Source organism: Brassica napus, chromosome C3 (genome assembly GCF_020379485.1).
Source record: "Brassica napus cultivar Da-Ae chromosome C3, Da-Ae, whole genome shotgun sequence".
Taxonomy (NCBI): Eukaryota; Viridiplantae; Streptophyta; class Magnoliopsida; order Brassicales; family Brassicaceae; genus Brassica; species Brassica napus.
Window position 1 is genome coordinate 39,006,916 of NC_063446.1, and position 25,618 is coordinate 39,032,533.

Below are 25,618 nucleotides of genomic sequence, written 5' to 3' on the forward strand. Positions count from 1 at the left end.
AGAAAACCATATTTTAAATAAAAAACACAAACAATGAATAATTTATTTATTTATTTTTAAAATTTTAAATATCGTAACCCGATCCAAAATATCTGAACATAACGAACCTGATCCGAAGTGTAGAAATACCCAAACGGTTTCTATACCATTATACTGAAATACCCAAAAATCCCAAATACCGGATACAAACCCGAACGGGTATCCGAACGCTCACCCCTACGATGTATGATCATTTGTATCTTACTTGAACAAAAAAAATTAAACCATTGATCAAAAAATTTCAGTGTGGAACTTTTACCATTTTTTGTAATTTATAGTCGTTTAAAAAAATTCAAAATATAACATATGAGAAAAATCTAGATTTTTTTATTATATGATTAATGTAATTGTTTAATTTTTTTTAATAATATAAAATTAAACAAAAAATAGAGAGAATACAAAATTGTTATCAAATACGTATTATTCATAATCATTAATTGTCATATATATGTTAATCATATTAGGTAATTCCGTAGTTTTTATTTAAGGAAAGACAAATATTATTTTGTACACTACTAATTAATTTGATAGTTTTAATAAAAAGCATAGTATATGTTTATATGGACCAATTTATTTTTCTAAGAATTCTAAGAATCATCTTCGTGATGACACATGTATACAAAAACATGTTGTAATGCTTTTGGATTAATATATAGGGTATGGGTGTCAAAATAAGCTAGCTCTCTCAACTCAGCTTAGCTTACAACGAGCTCAGATATTTCATGAGGTAGCTCAGCTCATTTATTGTATGAGCTTCAATATGTAAACTCGAACTCAGATCATCTAGATTATGAGTTAAATGAGTTAACTTGTGATCAAATATAAAAAATAAAAATTAGAAAATAGAAAATAAAATATTTTCATTATATAATTTAAAATTAATCCAAAACATTAATATTAAATATTGAATAAATATAACACCTAATAATAAATTAAATCAAAGCTAAACTAGTGATCCGAAAAACTATTCTACATTAGAGTCTTGAGATGATTCATGTTCAAAATCTTCATCTATTCAAATAATAAGGATATATATTCTGCATGAGAGTCTTAGGAATATTTTGTTTTAGATTTTAATCCTAACGATATATGATACGAGGATTGATATCAATATTCTTTTACATTTTTGTATATATTTATAATTTTTTGGTTTTACATTTTAATTTTAGAAGTTAAATACGATTAATATAGAAACTATTTTTTCTTTCATAACAAAAATAGAAGTCATATATATATATATAAAGTATAAAAGCGACCAACCTCATGAGTTAGCTCAAGATCATTAAATATTGCTCATATAACTCGTTATCTAATTTAAGCTCAATCATTAATCTCATTTATTAAATGAACCTAAAAACAGAGATCATGCTTATGAAAAATTGACCTGAGCGGAGTGAACTTATGAACTATAACTCATTTTGATACGATGTAGTTTATTTCAAAGACACATAGAAGATGAGAACTCTAGCGATGATATTGTACGCACTCAAGTGGTTTCTTCTTCCACCTTTATTACCAGAAGAGATAACTCTTTAACACATATATATACTTGGTATGATTTGTATCGGTTAATAACATCCAGGAAAATTCATTCTAGACATTTTATAAAACTAAGCACAACACTGCATATTATGAACTATATATACATTGATATTTTGATATCTAGATAACTACAAAAGGTTTCATAACCATTTACATTATATCAATACAGTTATAAGCGATATAACGAACTTTTTATTATTACACAAGGCAATAATACATTGAGATTATGACGATGGTAGTTATCTAATAATCTCAGTATGGAGGAGATATTTGTTGGATAGCTTCAAGAAGAGAGTGTTGGTTCCGATTATCATGATCATATGACAAAACCATGTCATTGTAATAGACATGTGAGGGACTCTCATGGTTATGCACTCCATCATATGTTGTAATCACATAAGCTGCATCCTCACCATCTCTCTCTACTCTCTTCTTCACCGTGCAACCTTCATTTGAGCATTTGTAATAATTCCTATATATATATTCACATCCATTAGTTTTATTTACTTTAATAAATTTCCCACCAATAATAAACTGCATAGCCGAGACTGATCACTAAAATGTGTTTTCAAGATACATGTGGGCGATTTGTTTTGTTTCTTCAATGATATAAGTCAAAATAAGATCTATATGCTGAATGCTTCCCAGCCATGGATTAGTGAATTTACCTCTTTTCAATCAGAAACATATGAATATATATATATATAAACACAAAACGTAGACAAGGATGCATGTGGAATCTGTTTTTTTTTAATACTAGTGGGTTGGTAACTAATACGGGACCATTAAACAGTTTTCAAATCACTATATGTTCTAGTTAATTAGTGGAATATATTCTAGTATACCAATAGGATTACAAGATGATGATAGAAAATGATCAAGCAACCCATATGTTAACTTTTAATAAACAACTACTTGAGATATTATCATTCAATAATTAAATGAAACGAGTTATTCAACTTTTTGATCATTGATTACCTCTTGTTTGTGTTGTTCTTCACAGATTTCTTCCCATATTTCCTCCATTTATAACCATCATCCATCACATCAATCTTTGATCTCGTTCTAAATGCAACTCTATGGCCCATCTCCTTCGTCTCGCCGTCTTTACTTCCCCTACTTTTGCATCCAAAACTATTAAAACAAATTGTTATATATTAATAAAGTTGATAAAGTTTTGGTTAAGAAGAATCTAGCCAACAAATATAACTAAAACTCACGTTGGTTCCTTTTTACTTGACGTCGTTATTCCGCTGCCGGATCCACCGCTTTCGCCGGTAAATGTCTCCGATGAAACGATGCTTATAGGAGATGAAGTTTCCTCCTGGATGAATCCATTATTGTTGCCTCCTTCATTAACATCGAAGATCAAATCCGTGAAATCGAAATTATCCATGAAAGGATTAATAAAGTTTTCATCGGAGAAGAAGGGGAAATTAGGGCTAGGGTTTTGGGAAATATTCATTTTTCTTTCTTTTTAAATACCAAAAAAAAATTGAAAGACAGAGAGATCTTAAAGCATCTAAGAACTAGTACAGCAAGTGAAGAAGGGGAGACAGAGATGAATGGTCGTTTATTTATATGCATATATATATAATATATCTTTAGTATATTTATGTACGAATCTTTTTTAAACATTTATAAAGAAAGATAATTAAGTAAGAGATAAGATTAATAAACATTTACTAATGACAAGCAATTTCAGGGTAGATACTAGGAAGGTGCTTCAAGGCCACGTGTGGAAAGAAGAGAACGATTACGTCATCAAAATGACGTAAGGAGCGACGGCAGGGTGGTGAAAAGTGAGCTTCCACTTTCAAAGTAATGAGTTTTGCTTCTAGAGATGTTATCACCTACGTTACGGTCCACCTTAACGTTAGTGCTCGGTAACGTGAATATTTGGATTTTGGTTTGCAGATCGACGGCTGAAGATGCAAGTTGTATGTTTGCTTCTGCTGCGTCTGAAACAGACAGGACTTTCTGTACTTTACAGTGCACACCAAGACAATAAGATTTGACTTATTGAATTCTTGAAAATGTAATTATATTTTCATAGATATTGTGATAAACTTTATCGATTTGTTTGGCCTAACTTTCGTTAAAGCGATATAGAACAAAGGCTATCGTATCTAATCTAATGCAGATGTTAAAAAAAAAAAAGATTTATATATTTGGTCAAGCATAACGCATCGGTATGTTTTCAAAAAACTTATAAATCAAATCTACTCCGGTTTTTTTTATAGGAAGCCTATATCTAATTACGTCATTGTTTCTTGTTATTGAGAAACGATCGTACTCCCTCCGTCCCTAATAGATCCATATTCTAGAGAAAACTTTTGTTTCGAAAAGATTATATTTTTTATTTTCAATATATTTTTTGTCAATTAATAATGAGAAATTGTGAAGTTCAAGAACATTAATTGCATTTCTTAAAATTTTATTGGTTTAAAAATATAGAAAATATAAAATTACAAAAAACTATGCATTTATACCTAAGTTTTAATATGTTTTATTAAAAAATATGAAAATTCTAAAACATGGATCTTTTAGGAACGGAAAGAGTTTTTTTTTTTTTGACGCTGGTTGTATTCAAATTATAAAGAGAAACCTCCAAAAATGTAACACACACCTCACATAAGAGGATTGGGAGGAAGAACAAAGAAACAATAGAGAGTAGAGACATAAAGTTAAAAAAAACAGCAAAGGGAAAAGACACCAGTAGGTGCTTAAAAGGCGATTATTCGCACACCCGTAGAGATCACAGAGCCACCTGTTAGGGGCTATAGATCATGAGGCAGGGCCTCTCTTTGAATGGTGTGAGCCAACCAAGCAGGGCCTCCTTGAGCCACATACGATTGATATCGTTGATCCTTGGTGACACTCACTGCAATGAGTTTAGCCACTCTGTTCTTCTCCGGTTCAACATGATTCAAAGTATAGGTTGAGAAACGATGGAGAGATTGCAAAGTTTCTTGAATTAAGTACTGGACCTCAGGAAACTTAGTAGGGTTTAGCAGGGCTTCTGCCATCATAACACATGAGAACTCGATGATCACTTTGTCAAGGTGGAGATCAGAAAGCGCCATGATCGACCACGCAAGAGAGCGAAGCGAAGCTTCCAACTCAGAAAGAACACCAGAGAAAGCTCTTCTGCTATGTATCACAGGATTACCTATCTCATCTCTGACAATCCAAGACGCACCACTACCAAGATTGCTAGGTTGCCAAGAGGTTCCAACATTGCACTTAAGCAAACCTCGGGGAGGTTTGGACCAGGTTCTCTTAGGTGTCTCAATTGTAGGTGCCACAGCAGGGGTTTCAGTCGACTCAACACATGAGTTAACAGTAAGCCACATACCCGCTTCTTCCATAGCTCGAGATAGAACCAGGGAAGGCTCCATTCTCACATGCTCAAAGATAAAGCCATTTCTAGCTTTCCATATATGCCATAGGACCCATGGAAAAGCGAGACGCACACCCAAGGGGAGGGACGGGTTTCTGCTACACTTCAAGAGATGGAAAAGGTTTAAGAACATCGATGTCTGAGAGTAGCCAGCAGTAGGAGGAGGAATACCGGATAGAGACCATACTTCCTGCGCAAACCTACACTGGAATAGAACATGACAAATAGATTCTGACGCAGACCCACAAGATACACATGTAGTGTCAAGGTGGATGCCTCTAGTACGTAATCTTTCCTTCACCGCCAAAGCTCCAGATAGAGCGCGCCACAGAAAATGTCTGAGTTTAGGGGATGTTTTTGTTCTCCATAGATCAGACCAGAGCTGTTTTTCAATGGGGGGCAAGGCTGGGAAAGGAGAGTTCATCTCCTGTAAGTCCACGAGGAGTTTGTAGCCGCTCTTCGACGAATATTGTCCACTTTTTGTGAAGCACCAGATCGTATTATCGTGACGTGAGGGGTTGATCTTGGTGTTGAGGACAAGTCGCACATCATCAGGACTAAACGTCTCTCTAACACGTGGCACTATCCATTGGCCAGAATGAACATCGATAAGATCAGAAACCTTCAACGTGAGATCCACCGGAGCTTCTTGTCTGTAGTTGGGAACTTGAGGTAGATCATCAAGCAGCCAATTTTCTTGCCACACAAGAGTGTTCTCACCACTGCCAATAGACCGCAACAGACCTTTCGCAAGAAGCTCTCTCCCATGAAGGATACTCCTCCAAGCGTATGAGGGTCTCGTACCAACAGAACTATCAAGGAAGTTACAGTTCTTATGGTAACGATGTTTGAGTATTTGCGCCAGCAGAGAGTTAGGAGAGCTCCAGAGACGCCAAGCCTGCTTGCCTAACATGGCTTGGTTAAACTTCTCAAGATCATGAAAACCAAGTCCACCAACCTCTTTAGACTTGCATAGTTTCTGCCAAGCAACCCAAGCAATTTTGCTCTTATTATTGCCACTGCTCCACCAAAACTGAATCATAGCACTGGTCATTCTTTCACATGTATCTTTAGGAAGCTTGAAACATGTCATAGCGTAGATCGGCAGAGCCAGACAAATGGATTTGAGTAGTATCTCTTTGCCACCTTGAGATAGTGCCTTTGAGAACCAACCGTTCAGCCGGCCATGAAGCTTTTCACGGAGAAAGCTAAGTAACTTCCTCTTGGAACCACTGAAACATTCAGGTAAGCCAAGGTAGGAACCCTCTCCTCCTTCCGTATCGATTCCAAGAGCTACTTTGACCTCCATTTTGATTTCCTCAGGGACATTAGATCCAAAGATAATAGAGGATTTCTGCTGATTTATCATCTGACCCGATGCATCACCATATAATTTAAGGCAGCGTGAGATTTCCAGAGCATCCTCCACACTCGCTCTACACATCAGTAGGCTATCATCAGCGAATAGGAGATGATGAACTGAAGGGCCCGTAGCCGCCAATCTAATACCATTGATTCTCCCATTCGCTTCTGAGTGGTTAAGGCAGTTCACTAAAGCTTCAGCGCAGAGGATAAATAGGAAGGGAGAAAGCGGGTCTCCTTGCCTAATGCCTCGTTCCGGTTTAATGAAGCCGTGTGAATTACCATTGAGAAGAACCGAGTAAGAAACATAGCTCACACAACCCATGATCCAATGTATCCAAATTCTGTCAAAACCCATTTTCTCCAAGAGAATCTCGAGGAAGCTCCACTCCACTATATCATAAGCCTTAGACATATCAGTCTTAATGGCCATGAAACTCTTATCCACTCTGCTATTGGTACGTAGTCCATGTACCATCTCATGTGCAATGAGGATGTTATCAGATATCAAACGGCCTGAGATGAATGCACCTTGAGTTTCTGATATGAGCTCCGGCAGATAGATTTTTAGCCGCTTACACAGAATCTTGGAGATAATTTTGTACTGTACCGAGCATAGGCTTATGGGTCTTAAGTCCTGCATTCTCGACAGTTTGGTGACTTTAGGGATCAGGCTCAGCTGAGTATGGTTCCACCCATCCGGGATTGTCGAGGTTGAGAAGAAAAGTTGAATCTCCTTAACGAGAGCAGGACCCACAATGTGCCAAAACCTTTGGTAGAATACTCCTGTAAGACCATCCTCACCAGGGGCGCTGCTTCCCTTCACACTGAAGGCTGCCTGCTTGATCTCATCAGCTGTAACCATTGCAGTAAGCGTTGTATTCATCTCTTGCGTGACCCTACTTTGGAATCCTTCAAAGAGAGACTCGAGATCGAAAGGGTTAGTACTCATGAATAGATCCCTGAAATACTCTACTGCTATGTAACCTTTAGCTCCCTCCGAGAAATGCTCACCTCCCAGCTCGTCTAATAACATGAGAATCCGATTCTGGATCTTCTTCCCCTTGACACAGTTATGAAAATACCGAGTATTCCGGTCCCCTGCTTTCAGCCATTCCTCCCTGCATTTTTGCCTCCAGTATCGTTCTTCATCCAAATAGGCAGTAGCTAGTTGCTGACGCAAGAGCTTCATAGAGTGAAAGTTGGGATGAAGCTTAGACACTTCAAACTCCAGATCAAGCTTCAACCGTGTGATCTTATCCTTCGAGTTGAAACTGGTATGGCGTTTCCACTTAGCAATGTCTTGACGACATCGAACAATACGTGCAACAGTACAGGAATCATCCTCTTCAGCCCTACACCAGCTCTGCTTTATCAGGTCTTCAAAACCTTCCTCATCAGCCATTCTTTTATCAAAGTAGAACCTTCTCTTGTAATGATCTTCACTCTCATGAGCAAATCTGATTAGGAAGGGTCTATGATCATAAGCCCACATATCTGAGTATTGTAAATGTGAGCGGGGAAACATATTGAACCACTCGTCATTCCCAAACCCTCTATCAAGACGACATTGAATCCAACCTGATTCTCTTTTCCCCGCCCAAGAGAAGATATTACCCGAGCTTCTAATTTCCTTCAACTTGCAGTTTTGAGCCATACTACGAAAGCCCCAAAATGTCGACTCACTCCTTTCTTCTCCACCAAGTTTTTCCTCATTAGACATAATTTCATTAAAATCACCTGCGAGGACCCAAGCCGTATCTCTCACCAACCCAATATCAACAAGACGATCCCATACCGCCTGCCTCCTAGCTCGCACGGGATCTCCATAAATACAAGAGAGAAAGAAATCCAAAGGACCCGACGAAATCTTCATGTCAATAATCTTCTTATCACTAGACAGTATCTCAACATTGTAACTATCCTTCCACATCACAGCTAGCCCACCATTTAAACCATTAGGCTCCACTGTGAACAACTTATCGTAACCCAAGCTTTTTTGTAATCCAGAAACATACGCATATTTTTGTTTAGTCTCCATCAAAAACATGAAATCCGGAAAGTGTAGACGTCTAACTTCCCGAATTTTCTAAACTGTCTCAGTACTCCCAGCACCTTGACAGTTCCAACACCAAATGCTCATTGGGGGAGCAGCGGCTTCAATACGGAAGCCACCGTAGGGTCTGTAAGCTTTGCAGATTTGTTCTCGGACGCTGTCTGTGGAGGGGGAGAAGACTTTCTCTTTGCCTTGTTCAGGTGCTGAGAAGGAGCAGGATAAGAAGCCTGGGCACGACTGGTATTGGGTTTCCTCTTCCAGGACGGAGGCCTCTTCCTTTGGGTCTTGCTGGCATTTTGGTTCCCGGAGACTCGCCCTCCCGAGGAAGGGCCAAGCTGAAAACCCGACAGAACCGCAGTGGGAGCAGACGTAAAGGAGCCATTTGTAGCCGAAGAATCAGCCTCACCTTCCTCCAGAGATTGAACATAACCTTCTGAGTAAGCTCCAAGTAAGAGGGGTCTCTGTTTTTTAGAGACCAGTGTATCGTCTTGATAAGAGAAAACGTGGCCTTTTCCTTTGTCTAGCTCATTGGTAATCCGAGTGATACGGACCGAAGCTTCAGCAGCACTATCAGCAATACCTTGCTTGACTCTTTCGATTCTAGCTCTGCGTTCTGTCTCATCAGCATGTGAGATATACAACATAGCCATTTTTTGGTCTTGCTTTGAAAGCTCCGGAAACATGGGAGGAAAACCAGGCGGGCCCTCATCCAGTAGTGAAGCTCTCACAATGGGAAGATTAGGACGAGGCTCAGGCAATGCCTCTCGGTCATTAGATACTTGTTTCTCCTTCACACCACCTCTACGCAAAAGTGGGCATCTGATCTTTTCATGGGTAAGGCGCAGACAGTGAAAACATCTCTTATGAATCTTTTCATATTCAAATTCAATGGTCACCGTCCCACCAGACTTGAGGTTCAATCTTCTGAATGCCTTGGCCGGGTTATCCAGGTTGAAGCAAACTTTGGCTCTGATGTAGTCCTTAGTCTGGGAAACCTTAGGATCGTAAGCAATAACATCAACTTTTCCAACCTCTGACGCCAGGCGGTACATAGTATCAGTAGTGAAGAACTCCACTGGGATATGCCTAATCCGAATCCACAGATCCATCGTTTTGAGGAAGTCATCAGGAGGGTTAGCTGTCCATCTCTCCAAAGCCATAGCCCAATGATTATAAGACCAGGGTCTATCTTTGAGGACCGTCTGTAGATCTTCCTCTCGCTGGAAAACAAACTGGAACCTGTCTTTCGAGAGAGCAATCCCTCGAACACGACCGTAAACACGCCACGCTGTAGGCATATAGTCTATCATTCGAGCCATGGACTGACATTCGGGGTTCAGCAAGCGGCCAAGGATACTAGTTTCATTCTCATCAATAACACGGAAACGGGGTTCATCAGGTAGGGTAAGGGGCTCTTCATCATCACCAATGGACATAGCTCTTATCGCTTTGTGGAGGAGGTCAGCCATGTTCGCAGTCGTCGGAGATGAATTCAGGGTAGAACCGTGGTGGAGGAAAAAATTCTTTGGCAGTAGATCTACCGTGATTGAAGCAAATTTGCCATTAATAAGGCAAAATTCGGCCACGAATTTCTGAGAAATCATTAGTTTAGGAAAGAAACAGAGAATTTTGAGAAGAAAGGGGAAACATGAAATAAAACTCTAGACCAGAGAAGGAAACATGTGAGATGGAGCTGAGAAGAAAAGGAATAAAATATAATTTCCAAAATAAAACACTGTGACAAAAGGGCCGATAAATGGTTCCAATAAAGACAAGGGAAAGATTTGAAAGATTAAAAAAGGCAACTAACAGTCATAGACCTTGCCGGAAATCGTCTCCACATTTCCTCCATCCTTTTTGAAATCATCTCCCAACGGTCATAGACCTTGCCGGAAAGAGTTTATTATTTTAAAAATTCGTTTTGTTTAAGTTCTAGCTTATAGCACTGACCCACGTATACATGAACAAAATTTCAAAGTCTATTCCTACGTCAACGATCCAATGTGGTCTTTTAATCTTGTCTTGAAGGTAGGACCGTAGGACGAAATTTCCTCGTGCCACTGTTGATTGTGTTTGTCACCACAATGATCCAAAGTGGTCTTTATTGGGTTAGAAGTTCAAACAAATGAATTAACAGAGAGAAAAAACAGAAACATGTGATGTGGCTTTATTGTAAGAAAATACATGCGAGGTAATCATATATATACTACCTGTTTGAGTTAGTTATTACATGCTAATGGTTAGAATTTTGAAACCAGATAGTGCGTTGCTTTAACTCTGAAATCAATGGTGCTTAAAATATATGATTAATGTAAGTTTAAGCAGAAGATAAAACATACTGTACTTAAAATAAACTGAAAGACTGAAACAGATGAGCGGCGGCTGGTCAAAGGTAAACACATACGCCAGTGTGGGGTTCAAGTCTAGATAAACCATTTTGTGGGGGTAAGTCTATAATTACAAAATTTACTTATGTACTACTGCAAGTATCTTTTATGAATTGCTTTGAAAGTGATGGAGATATATATTAATGAACGCCTACCACCTATTAGAAAATAAATAAATGCATCCTTCTTTTTCTTTTTCATTGATTTAGGTGTTCTCAGCTTGTTTTTTTTTTTTTTTTTTTTTTTATGAGTACACCTAAGTCAATGAAAAAGAAAAAGAAGGATGCATTTATTTATTTTCTAGTAGGTGCTAGAAGGTCGATGGTGTTTTTTGTTCTTGTAAGGAACACAGTTATGGAATATATATATTTCTGATGAGAAAAAAAAATGCATGCTTCTGTATGCTAGGAAAATTTATTTTACTATAAAATGATATTGATATTCCTTGAGTTCCAATGGGAAGCATGAAAAAGTTGTGGGTCCAATTTTTATTAAACTAGCTATGTAGAACCCTGAATAACATTTACATCCCAACAAAATAGGGTTTGAGCTGAGCTATTTGACAACTTTGCTGGTGAACAAAAACTTCTGGACCTTGTATCCATGATTCTTTGGGTGGAATTGAGGGCATGTTAGGTACTTTCTTGTTGTTGTTGTTATTTGAACTCGGGATCTTAAAGACTTTTTACTTCTCGGTTGAGCAAGTCTATTTACATTCGTTACAAATAATAGACATCTGAGGTTTTAAACACCAACTAGATTCGGTATATTTTTTTTTTCAATTTTTTTTGTTGAAACTTAATTTTTATATTTTGTTTTTTTTGTAATCATATTGTATTTAATATATTTACCAAAAAAATATATTAAATTATATTAAATATGTCAAATTGCATAACTATACACTTGTGTCATATGCATTTTAGAAATTATTTTTAAACTTTATTCTTAAAGTTTGCAACATATTATATTTTCTTAATAGTTACCTAACATAATTAGTCAAAAATATTTATACCGAAAAAACCGACACGGAATTGACCCAAAAATCGAAAATCTCGTACTCTTTTAGACTTGGCCTATATATTCGAACAGTTCTTATAGTGTTATATTCGGATACCAATATCAAACCCAATCCACACCGAAAACCTAATAAAATTTTTGAATTATTTGAAAAAAATAATTTTTAATATTTTCTGTTATATATATAAATATATATGTAAATGCGTTAATATGATCTTCACTAACTTTAAGTTAAATTACATTTAATAAATATTTTTTAATCGAATGACCTATTTAAAACTCACTAAACTAAATGAGTTCATATGAATATTTATTTCTATTAAAAGTCCACTTATAAAAATTAAATGTCACTAATAACCCGTTCCACCACTAATTAATATAAATATTAGTTAACTATATATTTTTTTTGAAAAAAAATTAGTTAAATTTTAAAGTTTCATTTTATAGTAAACAAACTTAAGAAATATATTTCCATCGGTTTATATTTATTCATGTTTTAGTATTATATATATCAATTTATGATTTAGTTGTATATGTATTATTATATAGAATAAACAGATTGGGTAGGTATAAAATGAACTTACACAGAAATTAATCAATTATGATGTAATCATAGTATCAAGTAATATATTAGATGCTTTGTCGTTGCGTCAAAAGCAATAAATCATTATAGAGAGAAGTTGGTCCCGGATATTTTGGAAGGAGTTGTTTCAAAATACGTATTAACCGTGTATAGTTGGTTATTATTGTTATGTAATTAGGTTTATATTTTAAATTTCAAAAAAATGTTGGACACAACATTTATCAATCGGTCATGTTTTAATATAATAGAATTTTGGATAGAAGGTTACACATCCCTAATACACTATGCAGTTATATTTTACATTATATAGTTATATTTTAAGAAGGACTAAACATATATCAACTGATCATGTTTCTGATTTAATAGTATTGATAGTTAGTTATTATTGTTATATAATTAGGTTTATATTTTAAATTTCAGAAAAAATGTTGGACACAATCTTTATCAACCGGTCATGTTGCTGTTTTAATAGAATAGATATGTAACCGTGGGCATGATACCGTGAATTTTGGACAGGAAGTTACACATCCCTAATACACTTTTAAGTTATATTTTAAGATTGACTAAACATATATCAACTGACATAATGTTATTGACCTTACAGTCACATATATTAGATTTCCCAGCCCAACCTAAAAAGCTTCTCAATACAATATCGATCTAACGAGATGAATGAAACTTTAGCAGAAAATGTGTTATCTTCAGAACAATTATTAATCTCAAAATCAAAACTAATATGTATATATAATGAACTAATTATGCAGTCGAAGTATGTTTTGCATCTCTCATTAACCTACTACCTGTTGTGCAAGGGGTTTGGACCTGCCGGGATGATTCGCTTCTCTTCTTCGTCTTCGTTACCGTCTATCTTTCTCCTAACTTTAGATGATCTTCCTCTGAATTTTTTAAACGTTGACATCTCGGTGATCACAAACGCGTGATGATTTTTGTAATCTTGTACTCGAGCAACGCTCAAATTATGCCTTCTTTTCGTAGTGATGAATCTTCCAGCCTGGATAGAACTCGAACGCGACAAAATTATTAAAACTAAGATTGTAAAGATCATCACAATGATAACATCTCGTTTCATTGCACACCGCGAAGAAAATAGTACCATCTTTAAAAATGAAAAAAAAAAACTTGAATATCTTTCTCTCAAATCTTGATTACTCTTCTTCCTCTTCTTCTCTGTATTAAGACCTAAGAGAATTAAAGATGAACAAAGGAGATAATAAATAGAATGGGTCAGCAGCAGCATTCATTACATTAGTTATTGGCAATAACTTATTGCAGTGATATGACTACATAATTATCTAAACTTATCATTTCGTTCAAGAATAATTATGTGTGTATTAACAAATTAGAAATGATAATAGATCGATCCTAGTTCTGCTTTCATGTATTCTGATCAGTATGTTCTCTGTACGCAATCGCTTCCAACTATTTGGCTTTGCAAACCCCAAAAATCTCAGTCACATCTACGAACTACTTTAATCTAGTCTATACCTTAATTACAAAGTTTAGAAAAAATATAATAATATTTATTTTTTGCTCGAACTCTTATTATGTAAACATGTGTATTACACTATTACTCATATATTGTTAATAGGGGAAAATTTTAAATAATATAGATAAATATATAAAAAATATGAAAGCACTGGGGCATATATACACTCCCTCTTTCGAATAGCATTTAGTACTCTCAACGACCCGCATTTATCGTTATGTCTGTCTTTTCCATTTGGATGTCACAAGGTCTGCAAAATATTTCTACCTAGATCATAATTGGTGTAGAAAATTAAAAAAAACTAGTTAATATGGCGAGAAAATCAGTAGCCAAAATTTAACGCAACAGTAAAATTGCAGAACAATATAATGATCAATCTGTGAAATGACGATATACAACTCAGCACTTTTGAGTATCCATAATGAACAATATACACACAAATCAGAACTGAAACTCAAGTGAAAAATAACCCTATAAACGAGTATATGATTTAATTATACCAATCTATAAAACATATATTATAAATCAACTAACTTAAATGTTATCAATCAAACACCAACTAAACAGTTATTTGTATGACATCACTTCCACTAAAGGTGCAAAAAGAAACAAATTATATAGCCGTGACCGGTCCAATTCAATAAGAACAAGTCCAACGACAATGAGTCTTCCGAACAGGAAGCTGATCCTTATATCGTCACTTACATACATTAACGATCTTAATAGGAAACAAGCAATCTCAATTCTCACACTAATGCATGCCATTGTTTTTAGTAATCAAGCTAAACTACATGTTGGTTGTACCGCCCTCCATCGCGGTGCAGATCACCTTGGTAGCAGGCAGAGTGTAGTTCCGGAGCAACGCCATCTAGATTACTGACCGAGTCATTGTTCAGAACGCACCATTGTTTATCTAAATTATTGCACACCTTCCTTGTCTCGTTGAATCTAAGCATAAACTTCGGTGTTCCATCGTATGATCTGTTGTATAAATACCGGAAAGAACGGAAATTTCAATGAATGATGTTTTTTTTTGCTTATTACTGTTTCAATGCTAATTTACAAAATATAATATATTTCAAAGCTTATATATATATAACATTTTTAAACGTTAAAAATAACGAAAATTTGTGGCCTGTAAGAAAATAGTAGTAATTTAAACGTAAAAATACTGGTAGTGATGATAATGTGAGGTGACCAATATAATATCAAAATAGATAGTGAAAAACGATTTTTTTTCTATGGTATATTTGCTGCTATGTAAAGTTGCTTCATTTTATTCAATATTTAAATCTCTATTATCTATTGATAAAAAATATATATTCTTTAGCTATTAGTATCTATTCTATTAAAACAACGGATAAAAGTAGAGTCCAACTATTATTTCAACAACATATACATTTTTATATGATAACTGCAGCATTTTTTTAATTTCCGAATGTAACCACCGCATATACACCACATATAAAAGGTTTTTAGAGGAAACAAACGAGGTGATCATTTTCCCTGTAATCGGCAGAACCCACTCCCTTCTACTATTTAATAAATGATTTAACCCATAAATTATTTTCTCATGACGAGAAATACAAATATATTATTTTTCTCAAATATCTTTTTTATCTTTTAGCTAAAAATACGGACCATGGTCTATACCTAATTGACATTGTTACTATTTATTTAATAAATAGAGAACATGTCTACCTATGCATAACAACATTTCAAATCTATAAATTTGCTGGTAGCATTCAAATATGCCTAAAGCACACTACATTACTTAAATTACCAACTTTATAATATTTTCATATAGGTGACCATTAGATTTATCTAGGTTTTTTCGGGTCAACCATTACTGGATCACAGGTCAATATTTTTTTTTGGTTTTAACCGAATTTTATGGAGTTTTTAAAAATAAATTTTATAATTTAATCCAAAATTTGAGATAAATTATATGCAGATCACTCAATTTACCATTTTTATCATGGATTATGATCAAATATAAAAATATCACGAAAAGATATTAAAATTATATTATAAATTAAATTTAGCAAAATTTAGATCAATACAATAAATTAATATTTTTGAGTATATAGGTCGTATTTAACCGGATCCAGGACCTAGACTTACGGGTAGATGTCACATAGGTTTTCGAGTACGAATATTATAAATTACTCTGATAATTCAAAATGCTAAAAATGCAAAAATATCCTGATTTTATTAAAACTTGGTTACATATTTCATCATCAAAATTATTTCTATTAAAATGTTAAACATATTATAATCTGCACTATTATAATGCTTTCTTTGTAACATTTAAATGTAAATAATAATCAAAATACAAATTTAAATCAAATAAATTTGATTTGTTTAGCAAATAAATCTACATTTTAAAAATGCAGATCAAAATCTAGAATAGAACCAATATGGTTACAAAGAAACGGACATACGAACATATATGATTAAAAAATTCGAGCGTATGTCGGATCAACTTTTAAATTGCTATTATTTATAAATAGATTTTCATTAAAATTTATACACAAATATGATCTCAAAGAAAAACACAAATATGATTAAAAAAAATATATAAAAATTAAATTTCTAAATTTCTAAATAAAGACAAATATACCCGAATCAGAATCTAGTTTTCATTAAACAACAAAAAATGGCTAAAATCCACGTAGCAAAATAACAACGGTGGGCCTATAACATATGTAGGACCCAATAAGTAGCATGAAATCCACGTGGCAGAATAAAAACAGAGTAAACGCCGCCCACACAAGTCTCTCTTCTTCATCTTTGCCTCACCAACAATCATTCTTTACCCCTTATCGCACCCAAACTTTCGAAATCCTCAAATCAAATCCCTAATTTACAAATTCAAACGAATCTCCAAAGTCTTGGACTTTGATTCGTTCGTGCTGTAATAATGGTGAAGAAGCGAAAATCTGACGCCAGTCGACTCGATGAGGTGGATCGAACCATGTACGGCGCGTTTCGAGGTGCTGCTAATTCGCTATCTCAGCTCTATACCCATGCCATGAACCACCAACGCGTATCTTTCCTCGCCGGTGAACGTCGCGGGCTGGTCTGTCCTCTCTCTCTCTCTTATACATCTTGTTTTGATTGTTTGGTTTCTGGGTTTGGTAGATTATAGATAGTCTGATTCTTGTCAGGGGAACACAAAGTTGGATACTTTTCTTTGTAATGAATCATCGAAGGTGTTTTATATAACCTGAAATTCAATCTTGGTTCTTGTGTTGCTTTGGCAAACTCTGCTTTTTTTTTTGCTTTGTGAATTGGTACTGATCACGGATCTTATGCTCTGATTGATGGAGTGTAGCTTGTTTGCATATTAAACTCAGCAGTCTTATTGGTACAAAGTTGTGGCCTTTGCCTAGTTTTGCTTTAGCTCTCAGGCTAAGGTATCTGCACAACTAGATTGATGGGCTAGGAGGGTTTCATTCGTTAGGATTTTTTTATGTTCTGATCTCTAAAGCTAAGCAGTCTTACTCGTTAGCCTTTTGATATCTAACGTGTCTAGTTTAGTTGGAGGTATATAAGCAACTCGGATCATTAGTCCTCTTTAGTGGATGCTTTGTCGTGTTCTTGTTTTTTGTTACATTTTCATGAGATCTTTGAATCATTTGAACTCTTCCGCTGAATTCAACTTCTTCTTCTTGTTTTACAGGAGAAGCTTCACCAATGGATTGTGAGACAAGAAGAAGAAGGAACAAGAGTGTCCACAGATGACATTACTACCTACTTGCAGGTTCTTTCCTTCTTGAAACAGTATCTGATTTGTGTTTATGCTTTATAACCCAAACTTCAAACAAGTGTTATGATTTGTTTGATTTGAAAGTAACTTTGTGTTTGCTGTTACAAAACCCCCTTTATACAGAATGAGCTTGAATATGAACCTGAGGAGACTTCGATACCAGCCCCCATGCAAGAGTTCCATCATAACCACCAGTTCGCTCCACCAAACGTACATACTTCTTCTGCAGCTCTTGCTCCTTCAAGTCACATAGCCCAACACTATGATTTTAACCAGGAGAAAGTCTTTTTGACTCAACCAAATGGTCTCTCCAGTCCTGTTCGAAGAACCCTTCAGGATTTCAGCTTGCGTGAGGCTGAGCCTGGTAACCACCACCATCCAAACTCTACCGGCCAGGGGTTCTTTTAACTGATTATCTTTTGTTTCATTTGTCAACAATTTAAAACCAAAAGTTCAATTGTAAAGTCTCAATTGTTTCATGTAATACACTAAATACTTTCTTTAAATCTTTGGAAGAGTTTAAATTTGACCCCTAGATAGATAAAATCTCTGATAACGACTTTGTCTAGAGACGGCGATATTGATAATTTCATGTCTTGTCTAAGCTCTCAAGACTTAAATGTAGAGCTTGTTAACAGTGATGAAAGAGAGACAGAGACTCTGATTATATATTCAAATGAGACCAAACCTTGCATGTGCTTATGGTCCCCCCTCTCTCTATCTAACTTGTCTTGCCAAAAACATTGCTTCCATCTCGGTCTCCGGCGAGTTACGTGTTTCTATATAAAACCTGAGAAGTCTTTGAATAACTCTGAAGATGGACAAAATCAAAAGTTACAGAAACACACTTCTTCCCTTGGTCACGACTTTCTCTGTACTAACAAAACATTCATCAGCAGGGGTTGTCTAATGTCTAGAGATTGTCATTGATTCTTTGTACATGACATTTTGGTTGATCTCTCTGGACTTTTCCATTCCTTGTTTCTTTTTACCATTTTTTCAAACCTAACAGTCTAATCAACGTATGTGGCTAATCAAATGAAACTGTAGTAAAATTATAGTTTTGGAAACAACTTTTTCTAACGTTAGTTAATTATTGTACGAAAATATTAGATAGAGGATTGTATATCTTATGGAGATTCACATCTACCTATACACCACTCTGAGCGTTTTTGAGATCCATTCTAATGGTATTTCTTAATTTATGCTGATCTCTTGTACATTTGTTTCTAATATTCTGCTTAATTTGCATTTTCTTATAATCTAAAACTAATCCTCTTGATGTACAAGAGATCATGAACTTTTAGTTAAACCACTAATCTAATTCCATTGTCTTGGAACAACGACCGCAGATAATTTAAAATAGTTAGGTCCACAAATAACAATATCAGGTCATATACCCATTTATTACATGGGAGTAGATATCTTAATAACAAAAAAATTCAAACTGTTTGAGTCCATTTATCTCATCGATCAAATCGAGTCACAATATTGTTTATACTAGAATTGTCAATTTTCCTTTCAGTTAACACATTAGGATTTGAATAACTGTAAATTAATTTTAAGAAGTGAAACTAGATTTGGACCTGCACAACCGTGCATGTATTAATTTTCATGTTTATATATATTTTATATAATTAAAATATATTTTTTAAGTTATTTATATATTTAAATGTTTATATATAATTATTTTAAATATAACAATTTGATAGTTTTCATTCTGTAAGTTAATTGATTATTTCAAATCATCACATATATTTGGTATATTTTATTATATATATTTTAAAATTATTTTTTATTCAATTATTATGATCCTGATCCGTAATTCAAAGCGATAGATTTTATTTATCAATATTTTTTTATGTTTATTCATTTAAGATAATAACTATATATATATAAATTTAAGATAAGTTAATTTTATACATGAATTATCTAATTTACTAATGTTAACTCATTCTACCAACATATTATATTTCTAGCATAAATTTTTAATGTTTTTGAAAATAAAATATATTAATTTATAAGTTTAAAATAATTTTATCATATTTAGTAAATACAATGTTTTATTTTAAAATGATAGATATAACTATAAAATAGTAAAATTTGATATAATTTTTTCCATTTTATAAAAGATAACTGAATATATATATATATTAATGTATAATAACATTAATTTCATTACTAATTACAAAATTAGTGAAAATATTTATATACAATTTTTGATAATTAAGATATTGTTATAATGTTTTTCAACACATTTGCTAAAATAAATAAATATATATATTTATATTTTAAATTAAAAGATATCAAATTATATTATGATTTAAGTAGTTAAAAGATTATATATTAGCATTAAGGAAATACATTTAATAAAAAATTTAAATGATGATCCAAATTAAAATATCACACATGAATCAAAGTGAGTTTGTTAACCAATCCGGATTTTTAGGAGTCGATGTTATATTAGAAATGATATATTATTAATACATATTATTAGTAATAAATGAATTATAAATGATTTCTAGTGAGAATCCATTTTTTAAAAAATCACGCATGAATTAAAGTTGTGACTTCTGTTTTAATACGCAAGATATCATAAGTCTATGTATATTATTCTATTCACGTGTAATTATAATAATATTAATACTTTATTTTTGTGTGATTTAATTTTTAAATAATTGGAAAAAGAAAGTAGACCCACTCTTGTCTGAAAATTTTATAGGTGAAGAAATTGAATTGTTATAATGAATGGCTAATTGGGAAACACATGACTCTACAAACTTTACGTCCTTTTTGCTATATTTATACACTCTCTCTACCATGTCCCCGACCCCCACACTCCTAATTTCTACATCCCTAGCTAACGTGGTCCATATTATTTTGTTTTAATCCAAATTAAATAATTAGGTAAATTTTTCACGTTAACAACTACATTTCAATTCATGATTTATCTAAATCGAAAGTTTTATATGCCTATAATCTTTGTAACTGAATTTCGGTTCCTGTAAAACTGATATGTCCTCTTATCATTAAACGTTATTTACTTCCAAAATCAATCGATATCGAGCAAATATGGTTTACAGTTTTAGGGTTATTGGATAACATGCTAGATCTCTTACACTTTATCTCTCGATATGAGATTGCTAGTATCTCTCTTTGTCCACGCTTGACTACGCATAACATGCATGAATATGAACAATATTAATTGAATTTTTTTTTTTTTGAAAATTTAATATTAATTGAATTTGGTCAAACAAAAACAAAAGACAGTATTAATAGGATGTAAAGTTGTAAACTATAGATTATCATTATATGCATAGACTTTCATATAAATTATTTGTTTCCGATGTTCTGATAGATCGTATTCCTCTAAAGGACCACAATTTCAATATCTCCATATGATCCAAAGGACCACTCGATCTCCTATCATCTCCTCGAATTTGATCTTACCATATCAATGAATTTATTGCACGTAGCTCGTATAGGTATAACGTAACTGTTATTTTGCACAATGACTTGGCAATATACCGACCAATGCGTCTGATTCCGAGCAAGTTCCAAACCAGTTTTATGGCTAAACTAGGCTGAAGTATACGTGTGTTGGTTTTAACGCGTCCACACTAATTAAATGTCTTACATAAGCAGATAATTTGATTCTGTTTCGGTTGCAAACAAGAAAAAACTAAATTGTGGGGATAGATTTATGTTTTTTTTTTTTGTCAACGGATAGATTTATGTTAATGTGGGAAGACATAGAAGTGTTGACGTCAAATCATTCGACCCATATGTCCCAATAACTTCCAAAACGTTATTTAATTCTGATATACAATTGGGACCCTAAGCTCACCATAGAATCATTCATCTCCTATATATAAACACAAAAAGGTTCAATAAAAAAGATAAGACATACATCCAAAGAAAAACAAAAGAGAGTCTCTTCCAGAAATGGCAATTAGGGTTTCCCACAAGTCTCTCCTCCTGGCACTTCTTCTCATCTTCTTCATTTGTTCTCCTGCTCAAGGTAAATTTATAGCTAATACAGTGAGTTTTATAGTTATATCAAGTATATATCCATCAAGATTTTACGAATACTAAAATAGAATACCAAAAAATATTTTTCTGATGATAGTTTGTTTTGGAATTGAAGCACGAAACATAGGAGGAATCGTGAGGAAGAGAACACTAATGGTTGGGGAGAAGGATCAAGAGAGTCGGAACTCATGGCAAAACGGAGGAGGAAGTGATGGTGATGGATTGGTTGACATGGATTATAATAGTGCGAACAAGAAAAGACCGATACATAATCGCAAATAAACACATATGATGACGAGCTTATCAATTTCTTGTGAGATATCCAGAGGTTCTAAGATATCCCGAGATTTATGTGATATATTCAAAAGAAATTACTTTAAGTATTGAAATAATCGTAAACTATGTTATATATGAACATAAGTATAATCGAGGTTGTATGCCCTACATATGTGTACAGCCTTGTCTCGATAAAAAAGTTTTATGTAATACTCATAGTTTGTGTGTGTTTATGTATGGATTGCATCGTGAGTTTCTGTTTGCGATTAAATGTCATCAATAGATATTTGTATGTGTATATACTCTAACATCTTCTTTTAAGTTTATTGTTTGAATATTATTCATTTTGATCGCATGTGTTACGAACCCTTTGTCAAAAAAATGATTGCATGTGTTACATGTAGTTTAAAAAACATGTGTGACTTATGTATGACATAGACATCATCTTGAGGACATGAATATTGTAGTTCTAAATAATTTGTTGAAACAAATCATGTAAAAACTATATCACGATAACAAAACATGTCGTCAAAATTTATATAATAGTTTAAAATATCAAAAGTTTATAATATAATTTAATTTTAACTCTACATTTTTTTTGCATTTCAAATATGTAGATATTCTAGATTTTATAGATTTTGCATGGTATCCAAACGCATAACATATGAATATTTGCATTAAGATGTAGAATAAAAAATGAAAAAGGTTAAGTTTTCACAGTTTTTTTGTTAACAAGTATTCTATAAAGGGGGAAACCCAAAAACGAGACAAAGCCCAGTACAACCAAAAACAAAAGGCCTAAACGATAGGCATGACTTGGCAAAATATCCGTAAATTTTGATTCGATTCGAATTAAAAAATTTGAATATCTATAACTCTACGAAGCGAAGCAAAGCAAAGCAAAGCAAAGCAAATATTAATATGCAATATTCATAAGAAACAAAACAAATCACATATACTAATATTTTTAAGAACGAATATCCGATTCGATCCATTATATGCATATATTAAAAATTATATATATAAGTTATATAAATATTATAATTTATATAAGTTTTACAATATTTTTATTTACTAAATTTATTATATTAGTTATTGAATTTTTAAAAATAAATAACTTTTTATTTTTAATAAAATATTATTATTTTATATTATATTGGATTTATTTATTTTTACGGATCTAATCAGTTATCCAGACAAAAATTTAAAATTTTCTCGATATCCGGGATACCGAATATTTGGATGGCTACGAATCAAATTGGTTTAGATAATTGATTATTTGGACGAAATGAATCGGATCATGAATACCTTCAAAAATCTGGATATTTGATTCTTGCCCACCTTACACTATACCATAAAAGGCCTAAGTTTTCACCTCTGAGTTTTGAAGAAAATAATTGAAACTTTTCACGGTCTCATATTCATAGAAGCTTGCTATTGGGGGTTGTCGAGGCTAGAGTAATAATGGGCTTTTTAAGCCTCCTCATTTTAAAGCCATATTATCGTCAGAATAGTCTTACAAATGTTACAGCCCATTAAAGAAAACGTATCATCGGCCCAAGGTTGAGCTTATCAACAATCACCTTGGCTCTCTCTCTCACTCTCTGAAATTTTGAAGTTCAAATCTGTTTCTTAAACGGAACTTTGACCTAGCTGCTACTCTCTTGGAGTATTGATCCCCAGCGATTCGTGATGGTAAGTCTCCGATATATCTCATTCTGATTTCCAACTTTTTCTTAACGGTAATCCTAAGATTCCGTTATTGAATCGAATTGCCGTTCATAAAACAACAATCCGCAATCCAAATGTGGAAGACCGTGAAAAGAGAAAGGTCTTCAAACAAGATGAGTCAATTTCAATGGAGAAAACATACACAGAGTCTAGAGGAAGAAGAAAGCTAACAAACTATTTCTCAGAGTTTTCGATGATTCTAAACTGAAAGTTGTATTCTGTTTCTGTACAGCTTCGCATGCACTCTGTCTCATTTGATGATGACGTGGTAGCAGGCGAGGCTAGCAGAAAACATCTCCGTAACGAAGAATTGCGCTACGGAGATTCTGAAGCTTTGTTCCGAAGCTAAAGACTTGATACTTCTCAATGAACGGATTCTGTAATAGTCATATGGGCTCCGAAACTGATGGACTGCGATAAGAAGCCCATGACCAGACCAACCACTCTAAGCCCACTGATGTGTCTCATTCAACAGTCAAATACGCTGAAGCGTTAACGACAAAGACTCACACAAAGGGAGCTCGTTGTACGGTTCAGCCAGCTCACATGATTGAGACAGCCAACAGATTTAGCTGTTTAAGATTGTGTGCTGTCACTGTGTGACCTAGCTAGAAGATAAGGTTTAAGGTTGTGTATAAATAGCAGCTCATGTGTAACGCAAAAGACAAGTTGAATAACAAAGAAAGTTAAAGTTTTCATCTTCATTTGTGTATGTATCTCTCTGATCTTTATTCTGAATCTCTCCAAGAATCACAAGGCAAGCAATGCAGTATATTGATCAGACACCAACAGTGTATCTGCTGGAAAGGTAAGAGATCATATACTATGTGATGCTCTTTGTCTTCTTTATCATTTTGTGAAAGTTTTGTGCTTTCTTTGTAGTTATATATATATATATATATATATATATATATATATATATATATATATATATATGTTGAGATCGAGAGAGCTCGTTTAAGGAAGATTAAGGAAGACCAGGGTCTCATTGCCGAAGCTGCAGATCTTATGCAAGAACAAGTTGCTGTAAGCATTTTTTTTTCTAAGTTTCCTCAAAAGGTGGAGACTTTTGGTGCTATGGCAAAAACTGAGAAGATTGCATTCATCATTGTGTTATTAATAAGAGTTGGAGAGTCTACTATAGAAGGAAGAAAAGGAGTACCGAGGCCAATGGAGCTGCGGATCAGCTGATAGAGTGATCTACGTATCTTGATAAGAAGATGTGACTATAACAGAATCGGTTATGGCCGTTACGAAGTGTAGAGTGAAGTCTCGAGTATAAAGATTGTAGTTGAGTCATTTGTATAGTTTGGCCATTTGGTGAGTTGTAATTGGTAATCTCTTAGGAGGTTTGGGGCTTAGTAATTGTATTGAGTATTAAGAGGATAATAAAGAAGAGTACTTTCACGTTACAAAGAGTATTGTTCTTTATCATTTGGTGCGGTGAGCAACTTCGAGATACGTGACGAGAGTCCAGAACGGCGATGACGTTGGTGACGAGATGCAGAGCAGTCGATGAGTCGCTGCAGCGTATCGGCGTGTTGGACAACTCCGTCGCTGATCAGAACCGACGATTCAACGATCTGGATGAGAAATTCAACAGAATTGCGGCGAAGAGTCAGATCAACAAAGATTCTCTTACGGCGACGGTGAAGAATTAGTTCATCGCATCATTAAGTCCAAGAACGCTACAAGGCGAATCAAGCAGAGATCAGCAAACTCAACCGATCGCTCAAGATCCGAATCAGGTACATCATTCTTCCTAGCTTGGAACGAAATCGGAATGATATTGAGCTAGGTTATCGGTGTAGCGCTCAAAAATATGAGGGTAGAGAAGGCAGGTATAAGAAAGTTGAAATGCCATTGTTTGCTGGTGAACATCCGTTTGATTGGATTGCACAAGCAGAAAGA

The 25,618-nt window shown here is 34.1% G+C and overlaps 4 protein-coding genes across 7 annotated transcripts; 2 read left to right on the forward strand and 2 right to left on the reverse strand.

Moving 5' to 3' along the window:
• Positions 1-1,666: 1,666 nt before the first annotated feature.
• On the reverse strand, positions 1,667-13,401 carry LOC106375600 (probable WRKY transcription factor 51). 4 transcript variants are annotated; one of them, XM_013815552.3, is made up of 4 exons: positions 13,190-13,401; positions 2,802-3,542; positions 2,560-2,715; positions 1,667-2,053 (listed from the first exon to the last, which is right to left on the reverse strand). In XM_013815552.3, the coding sequence occupies exons 2-4, from the start codon at positions 3,044-3,046 to the stop codon at positions 1,834-1,836; spliced, it is 621 nt and encodes a 206-aa protein (XP_013671006.1). In that variant the 5' UTR covers positions 3,047-3,542; positions 13,190-13,401; the 3' UTR covers positions 1,667-1,833. The 4 variants fall into 4 exon arrangements, with proteins under 4 accessions (XP_013671006.1, XP_048606617.1, XP_048606616.1 ...); XM_048750660.1 differs by having other exon boundaries at positions 2,802-3,566; positions 13,190-13,379; XM_048750659.1 differs by having other exon boundaries at positions 2,802-3,561; positions 13,190-13,377.
• On the reverse strand, positions 12,969-13,647 carry LOC106375601 (CLAVATA3/ESR (CLE)-related protein 21). Its single transcript, XM_013815553.3, has one exon. The coding sequence runs from the start codon at positions 13,645-13,647 to the stop codon at positions 13,186-13,188; it is 462 nt and encodes a 153-aa protein (XP_013671007.1). The 3' UTR covers positions 12,969-13,185.
• A 3,009-nt stretch (positions 13,648-16,656) lies between these two features.
• On the forward strand, positions 16,657-18,203 carry BNAC03G49490D. Its single transcript, XM_013815554.3, has 3 exons — positions 16,657-16,978; positions 17,582-17,662; positions 17,792-18,203. Exons 1-3 carry the CDS (start codon positions 16,820-16,822, stop codon positions 18,074-18,076), a joined length of 525 nt encoding a protein of 174 aa, XP_013671008.1. The 5' UTR covers positions 16,657-16,819; the 3' UTR covers positions 18,077-18,203.
• A 3,358-nt stretch (positions 18,204-21,561) lies between these two features.
• Positions 21,562-22,274, forward strand: LOC106374311 (protein GOLVEN 2). The gene is made up of 2 exons (XM_013814368.3): positions 21,562-21,689; positions 21,816-22,274. Exons 1-2 carry the CDS (start codon positions 21,614-21,616, stop codon positions 21,980-21,982), a joined length of 243 nt encoding a protein of 80 aa, XP_013669822.1. The 5' UTR covers positions 21,562-21,613; the 3' UTR covers positions 21,983-22,274.
• Positions 22,275-25,618: the final 3,344 nt, after the last annotated feature.

Bases quoted from the DNA above. Each gene is read 5' to 3' on its own strand.
- LOC106375601 (XM_013815553.3), bottom strand. From the start codon at position 13,647: ATGCTGCTGCTGACCCATTCTATTTATTATCTCCTTTGTTCATCTTTA.
- LOC106375600 (XM_013813180.2), bottom strand. From the start codon at position 10,006: ATGATTTCTCAGAAATTCGTGGCCGAATTTTGCCTTATTAATGGCAAA.
- BNAC03G49490D (XM_013815554.3), top strand. From the start codon at position 16,820: ATGGTGAAGAAGCGAAAATCTGACGCCAGTCGACTCGATGAGGTGGAT. The intron at 16,979-17,581 runs GTCTGTCCTCTC...CTTGTTTTACAG, and splicing joins CCGGTGAACGTCGCGGGCTG to GAGAAGCTTCACCAATGGAT. The intron at 17,663-17,791 runs GTTCTTTCCTTC...CCCTTTATACAG, and splicing joins ACATTACTACCTACTTGCAG to AATGAGCTTGAATATGAACC.
- LOC106374311 (XM_013814368.3), top strand. From the start codon at position 21,614: ATGGCAATTAGGGTTTCCCACAAGTCTCTCCTCCTGGCACTTCTTCTC. The intron at 21,690-21,815 runs GTAAATTTATAG...TTGGAATTGAAG, and splicing joins CATTTGTTCTCCTGCTCAAG to CACGAAACATAGGAGGAATC.